Source organism: Oryctolagus cuniculus, chromosome 17, assembly GCF_964237555.1.
Source record: "Oryctolagus cuniculus chromosome 17, mOryCun1.1, whole genome shotgun sequence".
In the NCBI taxonomy this organism is placed as follows: Eukaryota; Metazoa; Chordata; class Mammalia; order Lagomorpha; family Leporidae; genus Oryctolagus; species Oryctolagus cuniculus.
In genome coordinates, this window is record NC_091448.1 from 15,890,636 (window position 1) to 15,912,662 (window position 22,027).

At 56.9% G+C, this 22,027-nt stretch overlaps 1 protein-coding gene across 6 annotated transcripts in view; it reads left to right on the forward strand.

The window, feature by feature from the left end:
* Positions 1 to 21,786, forward strand: part of MARCHF10 (membrane associated ring-CH-type finger 10) — an 84,544-nt gene extending 62,758 nt beyond the window's left edge. For 4 of the 6 annotated variants that reach the window (XM_070060508.1, XM_070060505.1, XM_070060507.1 and 1 more), the window contains exons 7-10: positions 3,112 to 3,278; positions 5,451 to 5,560; positions 13,415 to 13,528; positions 21,408 to 21,786. In XM_070060508.1, the coding sequence (XP_069916609.1) occupies positions 3,112 to 3,278; positions 5,451 to 5,560; positions 13,415 to 13,528; positions 21,408 to 21,713 (697 nt within the window). In that variant the 3' untranslated portion in view covers positions 21,714 to 21,786. Of the gene's footprint in view, positions 1 to 3,111; positions 3,279 to 5,450; positions 5,561 to 13,414; positions 13,529 to 18,209; positions 18,253 to 21,407 lie in introns of all 6 variants that reach the window. The other 2 variants (XM_008271682.4, XM_008271683.4) reach the window with 1 other exon arrangement.
* Positions 21,787 to 22,027: the final 241 nt, after the last annotated feature.

Here is a 22,027-nt window from a genome sequence, read left to right on the forward strand (position 1 = left end):
AGCTATGAAATGTGATCTTTTGTAAAGCCATCACTAATCGCCAGGTCAGGATTCTACCATTTCTTTTTATGATCCGTGGCTTACAGATCAGGAAACTGACTCCTGGACTGGGCCATTCGTTATCCTCTTGATGTTCCTTTGTAGGTGGGGAAATTCTGTGACAATGACTTAGAAATGTAAAAAGGAGGAGAAAGTGGAACAGAGAACCCACATGTATTTCTACACAGTCTTTCCTCCAACCTAAAAATGGAGCAAATTCCTACTTAGCAGTTCTTTTTCTTCCCCATATTAAACAAGCTGCCAGAAGACCAGCCCGGACTTAAGGGCTAAGACCTCAAACCTTCCTCACCCAAAAAGTCAGCTTCAGACCTGCGTGTCAGGCTCTGGGCTTCTACCACCCAGAGTGATCCCTGCAGGCCGAAAATAGCTTCCTTCAAAATGCCCCCACTTGAAGGCGTGGCGATGCACTGAATAGCTTATTTGTGTAGGACTTCGTTTAACAAATGCTCTCTTTTTCCTGTATATAGTAAACATTATGCTTTTCTTATTTCAAAAGTATTTACTTTAGAAAAGATTAAAAATATAGAGTTAAAAGGAAAATGACCTGTCACCCTATCATCCAGACTTGAGCACTGTGAAGAACTTTTTTTTTTTTTTTTTTGACAGGCAGAGTGGACAGTGAGAGAGAGAGAGACAGAGAGAAAGGTCTTTCTTTTGCCATTGGTTCACCCTCCAATGGCCGCCGTGGCTGGCACACCACGCTGATCCGATGGCAGGAGCCAGGTACTCATCCTGGTCTCCCATGGGGTGCAGGGCCCAAGCACTTGGGCCATCCTCCACTACACTCCCTGGCCACAGCAGAGAGCTGGCCTGGAAGAGGGGCAACCGGGACAGAATCCGGCACCCTGACCGGGACTAGAACCCAGTGTGCTGGCGCCGCAAGGCGGAGGATTAGCCTAGTGAGCCGCGGCGCCAGCCTGTGAAGAACTTTTATCTTTGCATATGAATGTAACTTTCAGTAAACTTTGGTTCATGATGTTTTAAAATGTCTTATTTCAGTGTTTCAAGTCTATTTCTTTTTTTTTTTTTTAAAGATTTTGTTTGTTTATTTGAGAGCCAGAGTTACAGAGAGGCAGAGGCAGAGGCAAAGAGAGAAAAAAAGAGAGAGAGCGCTTCCATCTGCTGGTTCACTCCCCAAATGGCCGCAATGACTGGAGCTGGGCTGATCCAAAGCCAGGAGCCAGGAGCTTTTTCCGGGTCTCCCACGTGGGTGCAGGGGCCCAAGGACTTGGGCCATCTTCTACTGCTTTCCCAGGCCATAGCAGAGAGCTGGATCTGGCATCTCCTCCACCATGCACCTGTTCTTCCAGATTATTTATGAACATGTGGGAAATTATGTTGAAGTGTATTTTTAAAGATTTATTTATTTATTTGAAAGGCAGAGTTACAGAGAGAGAAGGAGAGGGAGAGAAAGGTCTTCCATCCCCTGGTTCACTCCCCAAATGGCCACAGCGGCCAGGGCTGAGCCAGGCCAACGCCAGAAACCAGGAGCTTCTTCTCGGTCTCCTACATGGGTGCAGGGGCCCAAGCTCTTGGGCCATCTGCTGTTTCCCAGGCCACAGCAGGGAGCTGGATCTGAAGTGGAGCAGGCAGTACTTGAACTGGGACCCATACTGGATGCCAGTGCTGCAGATGGCAGCTTAACCTGCTACGCCACAGCACTGGCCCCTTGAAATGTATTGAAATCTCAGTGTTGAAAATATTCTTAAATTATTCACCATGTCCATAACGGAAACGGATAGGTCTGCACCTTTCCAGTGAGCTCTTCCTGGGGAAGACAATCTCTCCAGAGCCTGAGCTTGTGTTTCTATCCAGAGCGGTACCTGTGTCTTCCTCTCCATTTTTCCATGAGCCATTAAATAAATGTTTGTTTATTTATTTATTTGAAAAGCAGAGTGACACATAGGGTGGGGGGTGTGGAGAGACAGAGAGAGACAGAGACAGAGAGAAAGAGAGAGAGAGATTGTCCATCTACTGTCCACTCCCCAACCAGCTGTAGTGGATCCAGGCTGAAATTAGGAGCCAGGAACTCCATCCAGGTCTCCTACCTGAGTGGAAGGGGACCAAGCACTTGGGCCATCTTCTGCTGCATCCCCAGGCACATTAGCAGGGAGCAGGATCAGTAGCGGAGTAGCAGGAATCGAACAGGCACTCCAATATGGGCTGCCAGGGTTGCAGGTGGAGGCTTCACCTGCTGTGCCACAGTGCCAGTCCCTTCTTCCTCTCCTTTGGTGTCGGTCCTGGGTCAGTTTCCTTTCCTTGACCTGTCACCAGTCCCATAAGGGTTCTAAGGGGATGGGGGGAGCCTGAGGCTCCCCACACGACCATGAGCCAGTGCTTCGTCACTTACACTCGGCAGACGCCAGGGTCCTCGCTTGCACATCCACGCGTTCTGTCCTCAGCGTGCAGCAACGCCGTCCCAGAACGCCCGCCTCGTGTCAGAGGGACTGAGCGCCTGGGGAGCTCAGACGGAGGCTCGCTCATCCACCGTGCACCCGAACCTGCTCCTGCCCGGGGCCTCGGTTAACAGGCAGAGCCCTAGGAAGGCTAAGGAGCTTGTCCAAGGTCACAGGACGTGCACATCCCAGAGGCAGGTCTCAGAGCCAGACCCGCTGGCCACGAATCCTCCACGCCACCAACTCCCTCGCGGTGGCGACAGCAGGGAGAGGGGTTCCCGGCCTTTATCTCAGCCTCCCGCCTCTTTGATGTGTAATAGGAGAGCTGATCTCCCGGGGATGAGGGCCTTCAGACAGTTCATAGAAACATGCATATTGTGAGAAACTGGGGCGTGGGCTTCAACATTTTTGCCCCCAAAGAAGCGTATTTTTAAATCCCATTTCCCATAAACTTGTTGAAAGCATCCTCATGGCAGTAACTGTCGGAGCTCTCTACGAGAGGCCATGTGTCATTGTCATCAGCCGCACGTGGTGGACGGCTCAGCAGGGCCAGCAGGCGCAAGGGGCGGGTCCTGAAGTCCCGCTCTGCCTTCTCCCCCACGAGGAACAGGTGCATGTGGAGACCCCTGGTCACGAGGGCTTCTTTTCCCTTCAGTCTCCTGGAGGAGGACGAGGAGGAGGAGGGAGACCTGTGTCGCATCTGTCAGATGGCCGGGAGTTCCCCCGCCAACCCCCTGCTGCAGCCTTGCGGCTGCGTGGGTAGCCTGCGATTTGTTCACCAAGAGTGCCTGAAACAGTGGCTGAAAGTGAAAATCACGTCAGGTAGGTAGCGGGGGGGGGGGGGGGGGGCAGCGACCCCGATGTCAGGTGGACTGAGACCCAAGGGCGGGGCTTCGCAGCCTCGGAAGCGGCCGAGCTCAGTGCTCTTGCTTATGGCCGCTGTCCTTGCGCTGGTGGGTTTTTGGTGTGGGATGGGAGTGGGGAGGCCCCGAGAGAAGAATCCTGGAAATGTTTGCTGCTTGAGGCCTGAGCAGGGAGGCAAAGGTCGTGTAAGAAGCCGGCCAGCGGCTGGAGCGAGGCCAGCAGGCGGTGGCGGCTGGACACCCGCAAAGGTCGTCCCAAGGCCCACCGTGATAGGCCCCGCCCACCGCCTCCCGGCTTCCTTTTATTGGGGGCAGGGGGACGGGTGTCCTGGAAGGAAGTCGGCGAAGCTGCCTTTTTGCAGGAGGGGTAAGGAAAGAGCTATGATCTGATTTTCCAGAACCATGGTAGACAAAGGTTTCCACACGCTGGTTCTGTGAGTTCTGTGACAAGCCTACACCTGGCTGTGAAGCCCCTTGTCGGCTCCCTGGGGAGCCTGTCATCTAAATATAGCCACGTCCCCGGGTCGGCCGTGCTCTTGGCAGAAATAGAATGATTCTTTAAAACCTGACTAGGAACCAGAGCAACTCCTGCAAAGACCAGGGACGTCGGCGCGCACAGCTCAGAGAGGGGAGAGAGGGTGCTGCTGTCAGACGCTCCATGAGCGTTCCTGTCTCTTGCACATTCTCCTGGGAGACCTGGAGCTCGAGCCTGTGCCCTCCCCCAGGACTGCGCTCTGGCTCCTCAGAGAGGGAAGGCCTGGGGTAACCGGCATGCTGACGGCCCGGTCCCTGAAGCTCTGTCTCCCTGCAGGCCCCTTGCCTAGCAGGAGAAACCTCGGACCACTGCCCGACACGCTCCAAGTGCACCACACAGCAAGCAAAGCACTTGCTGCAGAGGCAAAGAAACGAGTGGGTCTGGGTGGCTAATGACTCTGCTGTAGAAGGCTCTGCCTTGCTGGGAATGTGGGCCAGCCAGACGCCGAGGACAGAAATCCTCTCCAAGAAGTATGGCATGAAATGACGCCACATGCTGTAAATGCCTGGGCTAGTATGGGTGTGCTCCCAGCTCAGCACATGGGGCATCCAGTAGCCAAAAGCATTGCAGGATGCTGCTTAAAAAAAAAAAAAAAAAAAAAAAAAAAAAAAAAAAAAGGCAACAAAATGCAGATAGGAGATGCTGTGCATCCTTGCCCTTTAGACATCTCTATTATTTACTATTTCTTGATGTACCCAGTGGAGAAACAGAGCTAAAGTATAAAAATGAACAAGCCCTATCTTTACCAAATAACTAATAAGTCCTCTATTTCCAAATGCATAAAATAAATGCCGGTACCCCTTCAGTCTGCAGTAGGAGAACGTCGGGTGTGTGCTGCTTAGACGTGATAGCCACGGTTCTGTCTCCACCACTTTTGCACTGGGGAATGGGATGAGTGGAGAGAAAAGCCCTGCTCCACGATGTGTCTTTGTAAAAGGCAGCGAGAAGGGAAGCCTTCTCCCGCCTCTTTGCCTGAATGAGGCCAGGCTCAGGCTGGAGACCTGCCCTGGGTGGCAGTAACTGGCACCCACACGTGGCCCCTGTCTTGTTTTCTCGGCTGGGAATGGCCACAGGGTGGGAGCAAGGGCAGATTTTTAAGCCGCTGATTGAGGATAGATTCTACCATCCATTTAGTCCTCACAAATCTACCTGGGTCTATGTCAGGTCTACAGGAAAAAAAAATTACCATAGACCCAATGTTTATTCTCTTAACAAACACCTGTGGTACAGACTCTTAGCTTCTGTGTAGCAATTCCAATTTTATGAACCATCATGTTTTTATTTAAATAGAAAGCAAGACCTGTTATTTAGAAGTCATGGGAATTTCACTCATATGAGGCTTGCATAATGATTACAAAGGAAAATTTTCAGATCTCAGATTCAAGGTCATTTTCTACAGAAGATGACGGGCTTTCCATGAAAGTCACTGAAGTTCAGAATTATACAAGGTCACTCTCAAAATATCACCTACCCAGAGCGCCGCCACAAATAGATGCAGGGCTATATGTAACGTATAATTGTGTGTGTGCGTGCGTGTGTGTGTGTGGAGAGCACGGGGGACCGACGGTCTCACCCACACTTCTGCATCTGATTCAGGAGCGAACCGGGAAGCTGTGAATACCTGTGAGATGTGCAAGCACGACCTGCTGGTCGACCTGGCTGCCTTTAACATGACTGAGTTCTACCAGAAGCACCAGCAAATCCGGGTAAGGAGTGCACACCCTCACCCTGCCCCCGCGGTGCAGTGGGCAAGGCCGGGGAACTCAGGGAACTCTGTAATCTAAGGAATGCAGAAGGCCTGCGGGCGCCCTGACTCCAGGAATGTCCACTTAGCTCACTGCCGCGGGAAGGCCTGGGTTGTCCTGGGTGGAGGCCTCTCTGCTGTCAGGGCCGGAAGTGGGAAGCTCCAGCAGCCAGCTGGACACACGGAAGTAGCAGAGCCTGGTGAGCTCCGGGCGCCTGAATTTGCTGGAATAAATGAAGTTCAATAGCAATAAGAGAGAGTAGCTCAGGGTCTTGGCAGAAAGGGCTCCCAATTCAAGTATCAGGCAACTCTGGAGTACTAAGGAACTGTTTACCCTAACAGTAGTAAGCGTGTAGTAAGTGCCGACTGTGCGCGTCACACCTAGTGAGTTCACTCTCAGGGGCATTTGGGTTGCATTTCCAGTGCTGTGAAGAAGTTAGCTAGCCTCATGAAGGCGAGTCATGCCAAGGTCATAATAGTTCATCACCCAAATCTCAAACCAAAAAAAGAGAAAACTTTTTTTTTAAAGATTCATTTATTTGAGAGAGAGAGAGAGAGAGAAGAGAAGAGAAGAGAAGAGAAGAGAAGAGAAGAGGGGAGGGGAGGGGAGGGGAGGGGAACCTCTATCTGCTGGTTCACTCCCCAAATGGCTGCAATGGCTGGAATTGGGCCAATCCAAAGCCAGGAGCCAGGAGCTTCTTCTTCCGGGTCTCCTACGTGGATGCAGGGGCCCAAGCACTTGGGCCATCTTCTACTGCTTTCCCAGGCCACAGCAGAGAGCTGGATCAGAAGTGGAGCAGCCAGGACTAGAACCAGGACTAGATGCCAGCACTGCAGGCGGCAGCTTCACCTACTACGCCACAAAAGAAAACCTTTCTTCTAGAACTACACTGTCCAGTGTAGAACCCACAGTCCACATGGGGCTGCTGAGCAGATGGCGAGTTCTGATCCTGCACATGTGGTGTGTGGAAAAAGCACCGAATTTCAAAGACCCAATGCCCCCCCCCCCAAAAAAAAAGAATGTGAAATATCACTTAATTCTATGTAAGTACACCCTGAGTGCCAGAGACTCAACACTTTCCACCTCCTCATGGAAGGAGCGGGGAGGTCACCACTCCGCCCCAACAACGAGTGAAAAGCTGGGCAAACTGAACATGCAGCCCAGGACAGGCTGCTGCACCTGCAGCGGGAGAGGCCGAGGGCGGAGGGAGCCCCTAACCTGAGCCTGCTGCCGGGGGCCCCAGCCCTGGGAGGCAGCGGAGCAGGCACTAATGAATCGCCAGAGGCCCAGCCAGTGTGGACCAGCCACGGCCCTGCTGGAGTGTTATCTCCAGGTTCCTAGGGTGCGTGTTGAGAACGATCCACTCATAGTTCAGGCAAGGGGCGGGGCAAGGGACCGTTCTGATCCGCACAGAGCCAGGGCCTTCTGTTCTTGACGAGGCCTGCCTGGGAGAGACTCCAGCCTGCTGAAGTCTCGTCAGTAGTGGGGAGAAGGGGGATCCAAGCCCGGCCCCCTGCCCCAGCCATCTAGAGTGGGGACTGGGGAGTGTGTGCGCCGTTCAGAGCCCAGAGGCACGGAGGGCTGCAGAATGCGTCTGAACCTCCCCAGCGCCCTTGCCACCACGTTACCAAAGACCTGTTCCTAGCGTGCCTGGAACCCAGCCAAAAATGTAAAATTAAGTTAAAAATACAAGGCATACTAAAAGACAAAAAAAAAAAAAAAAAAAAAAAAAGCCACAGAGCAAACATCAGAACCAGACTCAGATACGGCAGGGGTGTTGGCATTAACACAAGCAGCAATGTACAACAAGAGTGATTAACAGGCTAAGAACTCTGAGTAACCAGAGAGCATGCGCAAGCAGAGAGGTGGGTGGGTGCTCGGGACACCTGCTCCCGTGTCAGAGTGCTGGGTTTGAGTCACACCTCTGCTTCTGCTGCAGTTTCCTGCTCAGGTGCGCCCTGGGAGATGGCAGATGATAGCTCAGCTGGTTCCTGCCACCCACATGGGAGACCCGGCTGGAACTCCCAGCTCCTGGCTTCAGAGGCCAGGAATGAGGAAAGCCTTTGATGGGCTTATTAGTAGACTGGACACCACTGAGGAAAAGAACTCTAAGCTTAATATTTTCAGTGCCACAACTGAAAAGCAAAGAGGGCCGGTGCTGTGGCTCACTAGGCTAATCCTCCGCCTACGGCGCCGGTACACTGGGTTCTAGTCCCGGTCGGGGTGCCAGATTCTGTCCCGGTTGCTCCTCTTCCAGTCCAGCTCTCTGCTGTGGCCCGGGAGTGCAGAGGAGGATGGCCCAGGTGCTCGGGCCCTGCACCCACATGGGAGACCAGGGGAAACACCTGGCTCCTGGTTTTGGATCAGCGCGGTGCGCTGGCCGTGGCGGCCATTGGAGGGTGAACCAATGGCAAAAGGAAGACTTTTCTCTCTGTCTCTCTCACTGTCCACTCTGCCTGTCTAAATAAATAAATAAAAGAGAAAAAAAATAGAAAAAAAATGCAGAATATGCTGGAACTGTGGCATGAGTCTACAAAAGGCAGAACACGTGTGATGGGAACATCAGAAGGAAAAGAAAAAGAAAGTAGCAGAGGGTATATTTAAAGCAACGACTGAGGATTTACCTCAAATTAATGTCACTCACCAAACCACAAACCCGGGAAGCTCAGCAAACACCGGGCAGGACAATGCTGAAGGAACGCCACCAGGACACATTTAAGAGACAATGAAAAACAGCAAAGGTGAAGAAAAAGTCCTGAAGGAAGCAGAGGAAACCATAGCTTCCCTATACAAAGGCAGAGCGAAGCGGCACCTCTTCCTTCTCAGGAACCAAGGCTCTGCTTCCCATCCAGCTGCCTGCTGATGCGCCCGGGAAGCAGCGGATGATGGCTCCAGTGCCTGAGTTCCTGACACCCACATGGGAGACCCTCACTGGGTCCTTGGTCTCAGCCTGCCCCAGCTCTGGCTGCTGTGGCCATCTGGGGAGAAAACCAGTGGATGGAAGATCCATCGCCCTCTCCCTCTCTCTCTGTCACTCTTTCTTTCAAACAAATAAATAAGTGAATATTGTAGAACAAATACTTAAAGCTCTTGGACCCCGGCTTCGGCCTGCCTCAGCCCTGGCCACTGGGGCCATCTAGGGAGGGAACCAGCAGATGGAAGACCTCTCTCTGTCTCACCCTCTCTATAGGTAACTCTTTCAAATCAATAAATCTTAAAAAAAAAAAAAAAAAAAAAAAAAAAGAGGAGGAGGAGAAGGCAGAGGAAGGGGACAGGGACTCCTCGTCCCATTGAGGCTCTGACCGGAATGCTGCTGCCAGAGCACACCACGGGCAGCCCACTGGCCTCGGCGCCCACGGGTCTGCCTTGTCTAGTAAAGGCCCCCAAGCATTTCCGCGCTGGTCTCCTGCTCAGCTGCTGCCGCCAGGCACAGTTCTACCTGCAGTTTTTGTGTAGCTGGCCGGGTAGCAGCTCATCCCGCTCGCACGCCCACAGCCCCAGGCAGTCTGTCCCACTGAGAAGCAAGAGAGCTGACCTGAAATCCAAAGTCGCTGTGTGACCTTGAGGAAACGTGAAACCCTGGGCTTAGGCCCCCCGTCTGCAGGAAGCAGGGATGATTCCCACTTGCAGGGGTGGACAGAGGAGACCCAAGTACATCGCCCGCGAACACAGGGCCTGCAGAGAAGGCTCTCAGCGGTGAGACTGCCCGGGTCGGCCCCAGACACGCCCCTCTGCTGGCGCTCAAGGGAGGAAACCACGGACCCCCCGGGACCAAGCCAGAGTTCTTCACTGGACAAACTCAGCCGGGCCACCCCGGAGACACACCCTGGCCTCGCTGCATCGCACCGCTGAGAGAACTGGCTACCAGCATGTTCTATGAAGTCATTGTGTCCGCTGGGGCCTCGGCAGGAAACGGAAGCCAGCCCACTCCAGAGGGGTGAGCAACTAGGGCTGAACCAAGGGCAGAGCGAGTGCCGCAAAGGAGAGATCAGAGTCTTCTGGTACCGTGCAACGGAGGGTGCTGGCAACTGTGGCAAAACAGCGCACGCTCGCCCCGACCTTCAGATCTCCAGTGCTCCTACCTTCCTTCTACCCAGAGCGCAGCCCCAGGCCGGTCACTGGCCACCAACCGTTGGTGCTGCCCCTGGAGCAGTTGGAGCCACCGAGCAGGAAACGCGGGAACCGGGGAGCAGGGACAGGGAGCTGTGTTTTCAAAGGGCCTCTCCACCGTGCTCAGGCCTTGCTGACGGTGGAGCCTCTGGGGTTGAGAGTTGTGGCTGAGGGCCCAGCCCTGTGGCACAGGGGGCTAAGCCACTGCTTGTGATGCCAACATCCCATATGGCAGCACCAGTTGAGAGTCCTGGCTGCCCCTGCTCTGATCCAGCTCCCTGCTAATGTCTGGGAAGGCAGCACATAGCGGCCAGAACGCCTGCCACCCACATGGAGTGCAGGATGGAGTTCCTGGCACCTGGCGCTGGCTCAGGCTCAAGCTCAGGCTGACCTGGCCCTGCTGGTGCAACTCTCTGGGGAGTGGACTAGCAAATGGATGTGTCCCCTCTCTCTCTCTCTGCCTTTCAAATACATACATATACTTTTTGTTTAAAAATTATTTATTTATTTATTTGAAAGATTACACAGAGAGAGGAGAGGCAGAGAGAGAGAGGTCTTCCATCTGCTGGTTCACTCCCAAGTTGGCCGCAAGAGCTGGAAATGTGCCCATCCAAAGCCAGGAGCCAGGAGCTTCTTCCGGGTCTCCTACGTGGGTGCAGGGGCCCAAAGACTTGGGCCATCTTCTACTGCTTTCCCAGGCCATAGCAGAGAGCTGGATCGGAAGTGGAGCTGCTGGGACTTGAACCAGTGCCCATATGGGATACTGGCATTGCACTTGGCGGCTTTACCCGCTACGCCACAGCACCGGCCCCACATATACTTTTTAAGTAGCTGAATAAGCCACTGTCTGATCTAAACTCGCATGTGTTTCTCTCGTTTTCCCATCTGTGCTTATGTTTATGGAAAATGCACTGCACACGGGGCACTGGGCGAGGCACTGGGGGTGCAGGAGCGACCAAGACGCAGGCCTCGCCCTCACACATCTTCCGTGCAAGCAACTCGCCCGCACCCTCCCTCCCTCGGCTCTGGTAGGACATGTTTGCTTTGCAGAACACCACACACATCAGTGTCAGCTCATTTTACCACCACGCCTGGCAGAGGCCACTCCTGCCCACAGGCATGCGGTCACTGTGGCCCTGCACAGTTCACGTGCTTTGCCCCAAATCACCACGCTCACTGGCCCCAGGCTGCCCACCTCACCTGGCACCTGGCATGCCCTCCGCCTGCTGGAGAGATGCTCCCGGAGGCCTCGCCACGCCCTGCACGAGGGTCTCAGCAGGCCTGGGCTGCCCCTGCCGCGTCTCAGCCCAGGACAGGTGTCCTTGGCCGCACACAGGCACCCGATCGCCCTCAGAGTCGGGAGCGGCTCTCCAGCACATTCGAAGGCTCCAGTATTCATCCAGGCTGACAGCTTCTTCCAGTGCTTCCCCGGATGCTGAGAATTTCCATCAGCGTCAAATCTCTTGTCTAAAACGAACATTAAGAGAAACGTAGGGAGCAGGAGGAGAGACATGCAGCTGGTGGGCGGGCGGGCGGGGCTCTGCAGAAGTCTTCTGTATCGCACAAAGCGGATTCAGAATGCGATGCGATTGGGCTGCGGTCCTCAAGCTAAAGAATGTTCCAGAATCTGGCTCGCTCAACCCTTGCTGAACAAATTTCATGGCGCTCCCTCCGTTGGCCAGGCCCTCCCACTTGTGGCGCGGCGTGCAGACAGCTCGGAGTAGCCGGAGTAGCCACACGAACGCCGGCTCCAATCGACGGCAGCATCCGGAGCTCAGAGCACAGAGCAGCGGAGCCGCCCACGTGACAGGTTCCCTCCCACAGGCCAGAAAACAGACAGGATCCGCTAGCAGTGGCTTCTGAAATTATCTGCAGAAAACATTAGTGGATTTTTTCCCATCTGCGTGCCTCCCGGCTTTATTGAGTCATAAAAAAGTCAATGATTTCCCCGAATGCTTGGACAAACCTGAGCGTCCCAAGCCTGTCTCCAGCCAGTGATTTGCCATGGCGCCTCAGAGTGGCTCTGTGCACCCCAGCTCCTGGCAGGAAGACCGTGGGCGGGCTGGGGGATGCCTGGGCTCAGGAAAGCCCCTGAGGGACAGGCCAGTTAGGAGGTGGCTTAGCCAGGTGGGGTGGGGGTGGAGAACAGTCTTTAAAAGAGTCCCAGCCCGGAGGGTGGGAGAGGTACTTCGAACAGAATCAAGAACAAGCCATAGGCCCTCTGCTTGCCAGGGCTGGCTGAACAGAGGAAACCCTGCCACGGAAGGCTAAAAATAGCAGGCGAAGTGCTAAGGACAAGATGGGTTTTCCAAGACGGGTCTAGCGACAGTGGAGAAGCCGGAGCAGGGCGCCCGCAGCCGGCTGAGATCCGGAGCTGGCCCTGGTCAGAGGATCCTCGCTCAACTCCATCGCCCTTCCTGGCCGCTCCCTGGTCCTGCAAGGGGTGGGTTCTGGACCGCCTGCCTGAGCTGCCCTAGAGCCACGTTGGGAACAGAGAAACAAGTCAGGGAAGCTGGTGGTGGCTGCAGGAGGGAGGAGGAAGGGGAGCTGAGTCCACTGCCGTCATCCTGGGAGCGCGGAGTCACGGTCACCGTCATGGCGCTGACCTGTCCCTGTCCTCTGCTGGGGATTCAGTCCCCGGGGCTGGGTGGCTTTGGAGCCCAGTCTGGCCCATTCTCAAGCTCCCACCCACCCAAAGGGATCTGTCCTGGGCCAGGGAGGGGCTCAAAGGCCGCCCCTCCTTCCTCTGCTGCTGGCTTACTGAAGGTCCAAGCAGGGCCCCAGGGGTGAGGACAGAGTGCCGTGGCCAGCCTGATGGCCAAAGCCTCCCTTGGCAGCACCATTGAGGAAAAGAAAACACAGCCCAGGGCCCAAGACAAAGCCGAGGAACAGCGCCAGGTGCGAGCTTGGGGTCCGAGAACAAAGGAACGACGAGACTCCCGCTGCATCTCCACTGCAGCCCACAGTGCGTGCAGCCTATGTCGAAGCTTTTCGCAGGCCAGGCTCGCTCCTCCACACCAGGTGACGGGGTGCCCCCCTGGCAGCGCCCTGTGCTCCCCACAACACCCAGCTCAAGGTTTTGCTCAGTAACCGCTCGTTAAATGGCTGTGGAATGCAACGGAGCCTGGCAAATGGAACTTGCCCAGCGCGTGCTCTGTAGGAGGTACCGCACAGCTAGAGTGCGGTGGCGTTCAGCCACGTGGCTGGGCCTGCCGCGCCCTGCAGCCGCGTACCTGGGTTCCACACCTGGCTCAGGCTCCTGACCGAAGCTTCCCACCCATGGAGACCTGACAGGCAGGAGTGACAGCCCAAGAGGGTGGGCTCCTGCCACCCATGCAGGAGATCTGGATTGAATTCCTGGTTCCTCAAGTAGTTGGGTCCCTGCCACCCACACGGGAGACCTGGGTTGAATTCTAAGATCCCAGGGCTGGTGCAGTCATTTGAGTAGCAAACCAGCAAATGAGAGTGTCTCTCTCTCTCTCTCTCTCTCTCTCATAAACAAAAAGAACTGCAGGAGACGGGCTGCCTTGGCCTCGACCCTGGTCCTCCTGCAGCTCTGTCCCCTGATCCCCCAGGGCAGCCTGGCCTTGGAGCCTGGGCTCCTGGCCCATTTCTCGTTCCCCTTAGCCTTGTTACCCCCCACCCCGTGATTCAGATCATGAATGTTTTACAGCTGAACTCAGGAGCCTCCTTTTCCTTATTTAGGCACAGAACGAGCTGATCAACTCCAGCTTCTACCTGGTGCTGCTGCTTTACTTCTACGAGCAGAGGTTTGCAGAAATTATGACACTCAACTACGACTGGATCACAAGAGATCGGGTGAGGCCGCCTGCACCAGGGCGCGGGGCACCGGACTGGGGCTGTGCACAGCCGCGCTCAGACCTGCGGCATTGCCGGTCAGCGCACAGTGTGTTGAGGTCTTTGTGGCCACGCGGGAAGCTAAGGGCCTGTGGTTGTCAGACCTAAGGTATAGCGGTTTCTCAGAGGGTGCACAGTGACCCTCTGGCTGAAGCGTAAGGAATTATGTTAATTGCTTACTATTAAGCACGAGCAGTAATTAAGTGGTAATGTGACTCTCTTGGGATATTTGCTCCCTAAAATAGAGGCCAGCAAGGGTGCTGGGGCTGTGTGGGCACGAAACACCTGGGAAAGGAGGCGCCTCTGCACAGGAGAGGGGTTTAAATAGCGATGGGACCAGAAAGGGAGCTCCCTTCATGTCGCGGTTTCCATCCTAGGCTACCTTAAGCCAGCCCATGCGTGTGCGTGTTTGCGTGAGTGCGTGTGTGCCTGCTGAAGGAGCCAGCCTGCCTGGGAACAAAGATGCAGGAGCTGAAGACGGCACTGTCACTGGAGAAGCCACCGTGTACTTGCCAGGAATGATAACCCAGGGCGCTTCAGCCTTAAACAAGAGACCTGGGCCCCCGGGAGGCCACGTGGTGGGGCTGGGGGCGGCTTGGCCGAGCTCCGCTACTCACTGGAGTTTGAGCCCAGCGTCATGGACGACGGGCAGAGCTCTGGGTGTCTGGGCACACTCAGTCACTGTCAGGTCAGCACTTGAGTGAGCCTGGAGGGTCTTCCTTCTCATCCAATGGCTGCTGCTGCCCGGGCCAGGCTGGAGCAGTGCAAGTGCAGGGGCTCCTCGCACACCTTAAGGTCTCGACAGGAGTACAGTAGGCTCTGAGTGCCTGGCATTCCCGGGACACCCCTTGGGGCTCAGCTCTTGACCCCTGCTCATGTCACAAGGTCGTGTCTGGAAAGTGAGCCAGTGTGGCAGTGGGCAAGCCAACCAAAGACGGTGCCATGAGACGGTTCTGCCGATACTCTGCAAGTGCCCCCCCCCCACAGTGAACAAGAGGCACCTGCCAACTCCTGGGGGCTGGAACCTTGGAGTGGGGTTTCTTACGTTGCCCCAGACCCTGCACAGCTCTGGGCTGTTGTGGTTCATCTCTGCTAAAAATGATACGTTCAAATCAGTGGTCGCAAAAATTATAGATTTGTTTCCTGCTTTTTGAGTTAAGTTCTCCCTCTTCAACCCCGAGCTCTTGATGAAGAAAACGGGCTGGGGCTCTGCCCAGATACCTCCTCAGCATTTCAGCCTCTTTTTGACCCAAGTGTGTCCTTAACTCTTCTACATTTTTAATGGTGACATAAATTCCCCAGAGACAAACATTTTTTGAAAAAAAAAAAGGGAAAGCACAGGAAGCAGGAAATGATCTTTTGTTAACATTTCTGTGACCTCATTTTCCTGATTCCACATTTTTTTAATGAACTTTTTATTGCACATCGAACTTCAAAGCACGCAGGGTTGACCCAGGTCACGGATGGTCCTGACATGAGAGAGCTAGCCAGCATTAGCCACACAAGATCGCAGCAAGCAGCCCAGCACAGTGGACGGAGGCCAAGGCCCTGACGCCCTGGCTGTGAGGACGCTTCTGGTAGAACTGTCCCGGGGAAGGAGCGAGCTTCACCAGGGCTGAGCTGGGAACCAGAGCGGAAAGAGGCAACACTTCTGTCAGCTCACGTGTCATTTGGGAAATCCTGAGAGGCAACTTGCCCACATCAACCGCCAAGCTGTCACCAGCTGGACTGGTCACTTGAGGGGCACTCACAGGAAAGCAGAGGGCCAACGGCTCTGTGTCAAGTTCACACTCTTCCGGACTGGCCTCTCGGTGTTTGTCCATTGAAAAGACTCGGAATCCGAGGGCAGCATTTAGCTAAAAAGAGGCCCTAAGTTGGGAGAGAACCGTTCTTTCCCACTTCTTTACTTACCTGAACCAGAGAATTCATTCATGGTGGGCTTCGTGGCTGGGTCTCATCGGGAGACCCAGTGCCAAATGGCTGTCAGTGGCGGTCATTCATGTCTACACCCACTCACGCACTAACCTGGACCAGGGGCTGTACAGGGGGCAGGCAAAGTGGCTACTGGATATGACATCATGACACTCCTTATTTGAAGGAACTTACGATCAAATTGGGAGACAAGCATTATTGCAAGATCAGGAAATAACTGGAAGGTTGCACCTGAGCAGAAGTGGTGGCCCCAGGTGACAGCGCAGGATTTAGGGGCCCAGTGAAGCTGACCACACAAGATCTTGCTTGGCTGGGGCTTCCTGAGGTTTCCAGTGACCTCAAGAGCACACACAGTTCCCCAGTGAGGTTGTGAGCTCTTGGAGGGCAAAGCCAGGCCTTCTGTCCCCTGTCTCTGATGGTGCTGGTGCCCGGTGTCACAACTGCCTGTGGGCAACGCCCACGATGGATGCCAGGAGCACTAAGTGGCTACCCATGTACCAAGTGACCGCCAAGGAAGGCCATGGTCTGCATGGGTTGGGGGGAGTGGAATCCTCCTCTCTTGGGTTTCCCACAGTCCTCTGGGGCCTAGAAAACACCTTGGATATAATAGGTGCTCAATAATTATTTTGTAACATTTTTAATTTTTTTAAATTGACACACAGTGTATCGTGGAGCATGGCGTGCTGTTTCTGTGCACGTGTGCAAAGTGTGACGGTCAGAGCTGGGTGACATCATAGCCGCATTTTCACTCCTCTCGCAGCTTTGTGAGGCACAACGAACTGAGTCAAAACCTACTGCTTCCAAGACTCCAGTCTTCTAACAACTTTCTGTTCTGTTTATTGAAGAGGCAGTGTATGTGTGTGTGTATGTGTGTGTGTGTGTGTGAGAGAGAGAGAGAGAGGCGCACTAGGACTGGACCAAGCCAGAGCCAGGAACTCAGGTCTCCATGTAGGTGGCAGTGACCAATGACCTGAGCCATCACCTGCTGGGGGCGCTCTCCAGCCAGGCTCTTCGGGGACCAAACCTGGCTTCTCTCGCAGGCAGGGCTGGATTTGGTCCTTGGAGGCGGAGTTGCCATTTTGTAGAAGTGGTGTGAACGGGGAGGGGCCCTGACCCGAGTGGCAGTGGGGTCCTACTGCTAGTGGCCCAGAGCCCTACTGCTTTGGGAGTCTGGTGGCAAAGCTGCTTCTGTTATTGCTCTTGCCAAGCGGCCAGTGCAGGAGATGATGCTGAGACCGACTCTCGCGGAGAGCAGCTGGGGAGGCCGGGGTAGTCCATGCCTGGGCACAAAGGCTGCGTGCAGCCCCGGACCACCGATTGGCTTCAGCCCAGAGCCTGGGAGGCCCATCGAGGATGCGCTGGGGGAGAAACCAGCAGGGGGGAATGGGCCCAACTGGGTGGGCAGGGATGAGGGGTGCGCAGCACTGTGTGTTCCTCTCCACTAGTGCCCGGCAGGGAGCTGGCCCTTTTCCAAGATGGGGGCATCTCCAGGGAACACAGCCTCACCGGGCCCGGCTTGCCCTGTAGCCTGACGGGGACACAGGCTGGCCGGGAGGTGACGCTGAGTGCACTTGCCTGCCCTCTTCCCCGTCAGCGTGCTGTCCTGAGCGTCCTCCTGGCCCAGGTCTTCTCCAGTCTCCATCCGATGATTCGGGTAGTCTCCTGCAGGGGGCGCCCTCCTTTGCCTTCCGCCCCAGACGGAGGCTTCAGGCCAGCCGGAGCAGTCAGCAGCTGACCTGGGGCTGGGAGCACCAAGAAGCAGCGCCCCCATCCCTGTTCACACCACTTCTACAAAATGGCAACTCCGCCTCCAAGGACCAAATCCAGCCCTGCCGAGAGAAGCCAGGTTTGGTCCACGGTCAGAAAACCTTCCCTCCTCACCAAGATGGCAGAGGCTGAGGGTTGGTTGCACAGTTGTGGTCACGGGCACGGAATTGGAATCTAGAGGCAGCTTGAGGTCCCCTCGGCGGCCCAGCCGAGAGCACAGTTCGAAGGACTCATTTACCAGGTGGCCGGCACCTGCCACCCTAGACCAACTCCATCCTCCTTCTGTCCCCACGCTGGGCACAGAAAGGCACCTGCAGACCAGGGCTGCTTCCACACTGGCCACACAGTTGCTCCAGGGGTAGTGTCCAGGACCCCTTGTTTTGTCCCCTAGCTTGTCACAAAGCCTCTCTTCTTCCCAGCCCCTCCTGCCTGCACAATGGGCTCCCACGAAGGCATAAAGCACCAGAAAGGACAAAGAGATAGCCCAGGGCCTCCACAGGCCTGCCGCTTCCTGCTGGGCAGAAAATACAGCGATTGTTTAAAAGCCAGCGCTGGGGCCAGGGGCCAATTAGCAGGGCCCTTCCCCCCTTGCAGCCTGGAAATGCCACGCCTGAGCCATTGGGTGTGTGTGGGGGGGAGTGGATTCTGACTGTCTGGTCAATTGCCGAAAGGAAGCATGTCTGTTCCACCACGAAATTTAGAAGCCCCAAATGACAAAGGTGACCCGGGCTGTGGCTGCTGCGGCTCTTTATTTAGGACCAGGCCACACCCCGTGGAGGCCGCAGATCAGCCGCTGGCCTGGTCGTCTCCGCCAGCCAGGTTCCCCGCCCCTTCCAGGTGATGTAAGGGGCTCCTAGAACATTCCCGAGGCTGGGGAATTAATACATGCGTTCACCGCGGCCCTGGAAAAACAATTCACTCCTCATTGTCTTCTTTCTCATAGTTGTCAAGAAATTACCTACAACCCCGACAGGAAGAAGATGAAAGTAGGTTTTGGGGTCAGCCCTGTCGTTTTGTGGGTGCTTTTCCTTTCCTAACTGCTCTGATTCTGTTGCCTGTTGAGCCTAATGCCGCGGGAAGGAGCCACGGCCGCCCCCCGCAGGCGACAGCAACCCCGGGCACAGGGCGGAGCCCAGCCGCAGCCCGCAGGCCGGGCCTCGCAGCGCGGGCGAGAATTTTTATTCTTCCACAAGGTCGGGCAAGGGCCGCCGAGGCATGGGGTACCGCCCCAGGCCCACGCAGCCGACAGCTGGGGGGCCGCCGGGTTCCCCTGAAGGCTCCAACCCTGGCAGGGGGCGTTTGCACGAGGGGCCACGTTCGCCCACCAACTCTGCCCTCCATTCAGCCCAGTCCAGGGGGGCTCTGGAGTCAGAAGCTGGGCAAAGCGGGGAGGGCGCCTGAGAACGCGCCCCGAAAGGGAGTCTCCTTCCTGTTCCCTCCGCCACAGAGTGCACTCGATGGAGGCACGAGGGCTAGAAGCCGGGCCCGGGAGGGCTCGTCCCGCAGCGGGGAGCCAGCGCCGCAGGGACAGGCGGTCCCCAGAGGCTGCGCCGCGGGAACCGTCGCAGCTCCCGGCCCGACCGAGAAGCCGCAGCGCCGAGCAGCCGGGCGCGCCCCGGGCTCAGGTTCCGCAGCGTCCCGGGGACCGCGCTCCAGGCGCGGGCGGGGGCCCTGGCGGGGAGCCCCGGCGGACCTGCCTGCCGCCTGCGACCCCTGATGAGCTCCTTTCTTACGCAGACACGCGCTCCCGCGAAGCGGCGCACACAGACCCGGGAGGGCCCTGCCTCGCGTTCACAAAAGCAGCTCCTGGCACCCAGCGCCGCGCACAACCGCGGGGACCCGGCCGAGCCGCCGTGGGTCCAGCGCCCCCTTCGTGTCCCGGCGAGGCCCGGTGGGCGCTCGGGCGGCGGCCGCAAACCCCTGGCCGGGTTTCTGCGCGCCCGCATCCGCCCGCGGCCGCGAAGGCAGCGGGGAGGCCTCGGCGAGAGCTCGCCGCGGCGGCCGCACTCACCGCTTCGGGCCGGCCCTCGGCCTGGGCGACAGCCTCCAGCTCCAGAAAGGGAGCTATGGGGCGCCAGGCCCCGGCGCTGGGCACTCCCGGCTCCGGCCTGCGCTGACCCGGGTCGCACAAGACCCCTTGAAGCGTCCCCACGCCGCACCTCGCGGCGCCTCCTTCCCGACCCCACCCCGAGGCGCCCGCCGCTCCTGGGCTTCAGAGAAACCTTCGGCCCGGGTGGGTTTGACTGGGCAAGGGCGCCCCCTAGAGCCCAGTGCGGGCCGGTGCCGCCCAGGTCGTTCCCCGTAGACCTTGGGGCCTGGGCTCGAGACCCGCAAAGGGCACCCTGGGCGCCAAGCCCGGGCTTCACAGGAGACTGGCATCTCTGGAGGGTGGAAGAGCAACCCTGGGTGGTGCTTAAAAAGGAGTGCCGGCGCCGTGGCTCAATAGGCTAATCCTCCACCTTGCGGCGCCGGCACACCGGGTTCTAGTCCCGGTTGGGGCGCCGGATTCTGTCCCGGTTGCCCCTCTTCCAGGCCAGCTCTCTGCTATGGCCAGGGAGTGCAGTGGAGGATGGCCCAGGTGCTTGGGCCCTGCACCCCATGGGAGACCAGGAAAAGCACCTGGATCCTGGCTCCTGCCATCGGATCAGCGCGGTGCGCCGGCTGCAGCGGCGGCCATTGGAGGGTGAACCAACGGCAAAGGAAGACCTTTCTCTCTCTGTCTCTCTCTCTCACTGTCCACTCTGCCTGTCAAAAATAATAAAAAAAAAAAAAAAAAAAAAAAAAAAAAAAAAAAAAAAAAAGGAGTCACTGCAGAGGGGACAGAGGGACCCTGTTGCTCCAAGGGGTCCTTCTGAGAGAGGTCTGACTCTAGGATGACCCCGCCCCTGCTCCCAGAAAGGCAGCCGGTTCTCCTCTGGACAGGTGGGCCCAGACGCCCCGGAGGGCGCTGCGCTGGAGGCCTGGCCATTATCTAGACGATCCAAGGCAGCCAGAGGCAGCGCCAAGTGCGCCCGGCCCTCCCCGCGGGCCATGGCAGCCTGGCACACCTCACCTGGTTGGCAGCCCTTGGTGAAGGCGGGCTTCCAGGGCTGAGTTACAGCTGTGACCTGCTGCCGCTTCAGATAAGCAGGGAGGAGAAAAGGCAAAGCATCAGGGCACACCAAGTGGCACAGAGAGAGTCCAGCTTCCTTGTGGCTCTCTGCATCCATGCCAGCCTGTTCACCAGGCTCCCCTGCACCTGAGAGCCAAAGCCCCACACCACGGCTACAAGTGGTAGCAAGATAAGGGTGGCAGGGAGAGCCCCTGGGTGTGCGTGCCCAGGTCTGACAACTTGTCACGTGGCTCTGTGACCCAGCCGCTCTGCCAGCTGCTTCCCAGCTGGCATGCATGACTGTCGCTGCGGCCAAGGCCGGGGCGGGGAGGGGAACAGTGCCACCTGCAGCTATCCAGACAGGTGAGGCCAGGAGCCTGGGCCCCAGGCCAAAGGCTGGGCCAGAGCACCTGCGCCCTCACCCGCCCACCCAAACACGGTGAGGGCTATGTGAGGGCAGGGGCTTCTCGGGGCAAAAGGGCTGAGCTGAGAGAGCCAGGTAGGGAAATGAGGTGGCACCTGCTCCCACTCCCTGGCCTTCAACAGGCAGAAATCATACAGTCAGGGAGCGCCCGCCCCAAGCCAAGGAGGAGGAATTCCCCCCGGACTGATGCCAAACCCCTGGGCTCTGCCCCTGTTCCTGGAAGGCTCCGAACCTGGTAGCAAAAGCCCCGTCAGCTCTTGGCCTGCAAAACGGCCCTCAGAAAGGCCAGGGAGAAATGGAATTAAAGAGAAGTTTATTTTGGTGTTAAAAAAAAACACACTTTATTTTAAAATACATGCACAGTTCTTGCTTAATATGCAATCCCTGTGAACTCTTTGAAGGCCCTGTGCCCTCGTCGCACAGGGCCGTGTGAGGGTGTGGACAGGACCAAGAAGCTCTCGTAGTCTGCCTGGGACCCCAGCGGGCTGGACTGTGGGTGTCTGTTGCCCACACTGTCCCAGGCACAGTGGCCGTGTGTGGGGCTGGCTGCAGGGGCGGGGCTGGGAGGGAAAGGACGGACCCCTGTGGCACGCCTGTCTACAGCCTGGGGTCTCCTTGCTTTGCAGATTCCGAGCTGGGGGAGGAGAGCGAAGGCAGCATCTCTCCAAGCCGCCTGGTCTAGCGAGGGAGCCGGCCGCGGACTCGGGCGGTGCCCCCTCCGCCGCTCGCCTCCCTGCATCCCTGCCCTGTGCCCCCTCCCTCCGCCTCTTTTTACTGCAGCCAGATGTGCTGTCACCCTTTCCACCTCGCGCAAGGTGTCCGCAGCACCGGCGACCAGCCTCGTGACACACAGCACAGACCGAGGAGCCGGGGGGCTGCCCTGCTGCAGGACCCCCAGCCCAGGAGCCCCAGGGGCTCAGGCCCCCTGGTGAGGGCACCTGTTCACGCCTCGCTCCACTGCCAGTGGATGGGCCGTGCACTCAGTAAACACGTTCTTCCCCCACATGCCGCGCCGCCTGCTTATTTCTGCTATCACAAAGGCCACGGCCAGGCGGGGGGGGGGGGGGGAGTGCAGCCCATAGCCCCCCTCATCTTCACTGCCTGGAGATGACACCTCCTGGGCCCCGTGAGTACCCGCTTGGGACCTGTAGGTGCGTGGACGCTGCACCTCCCCTGTATTGTGTCTTAGGGCCCAAAGACCAAGTCAGGATTTGGGGTTACAAAAGAAAAAGGTCAGAGAAAAAAA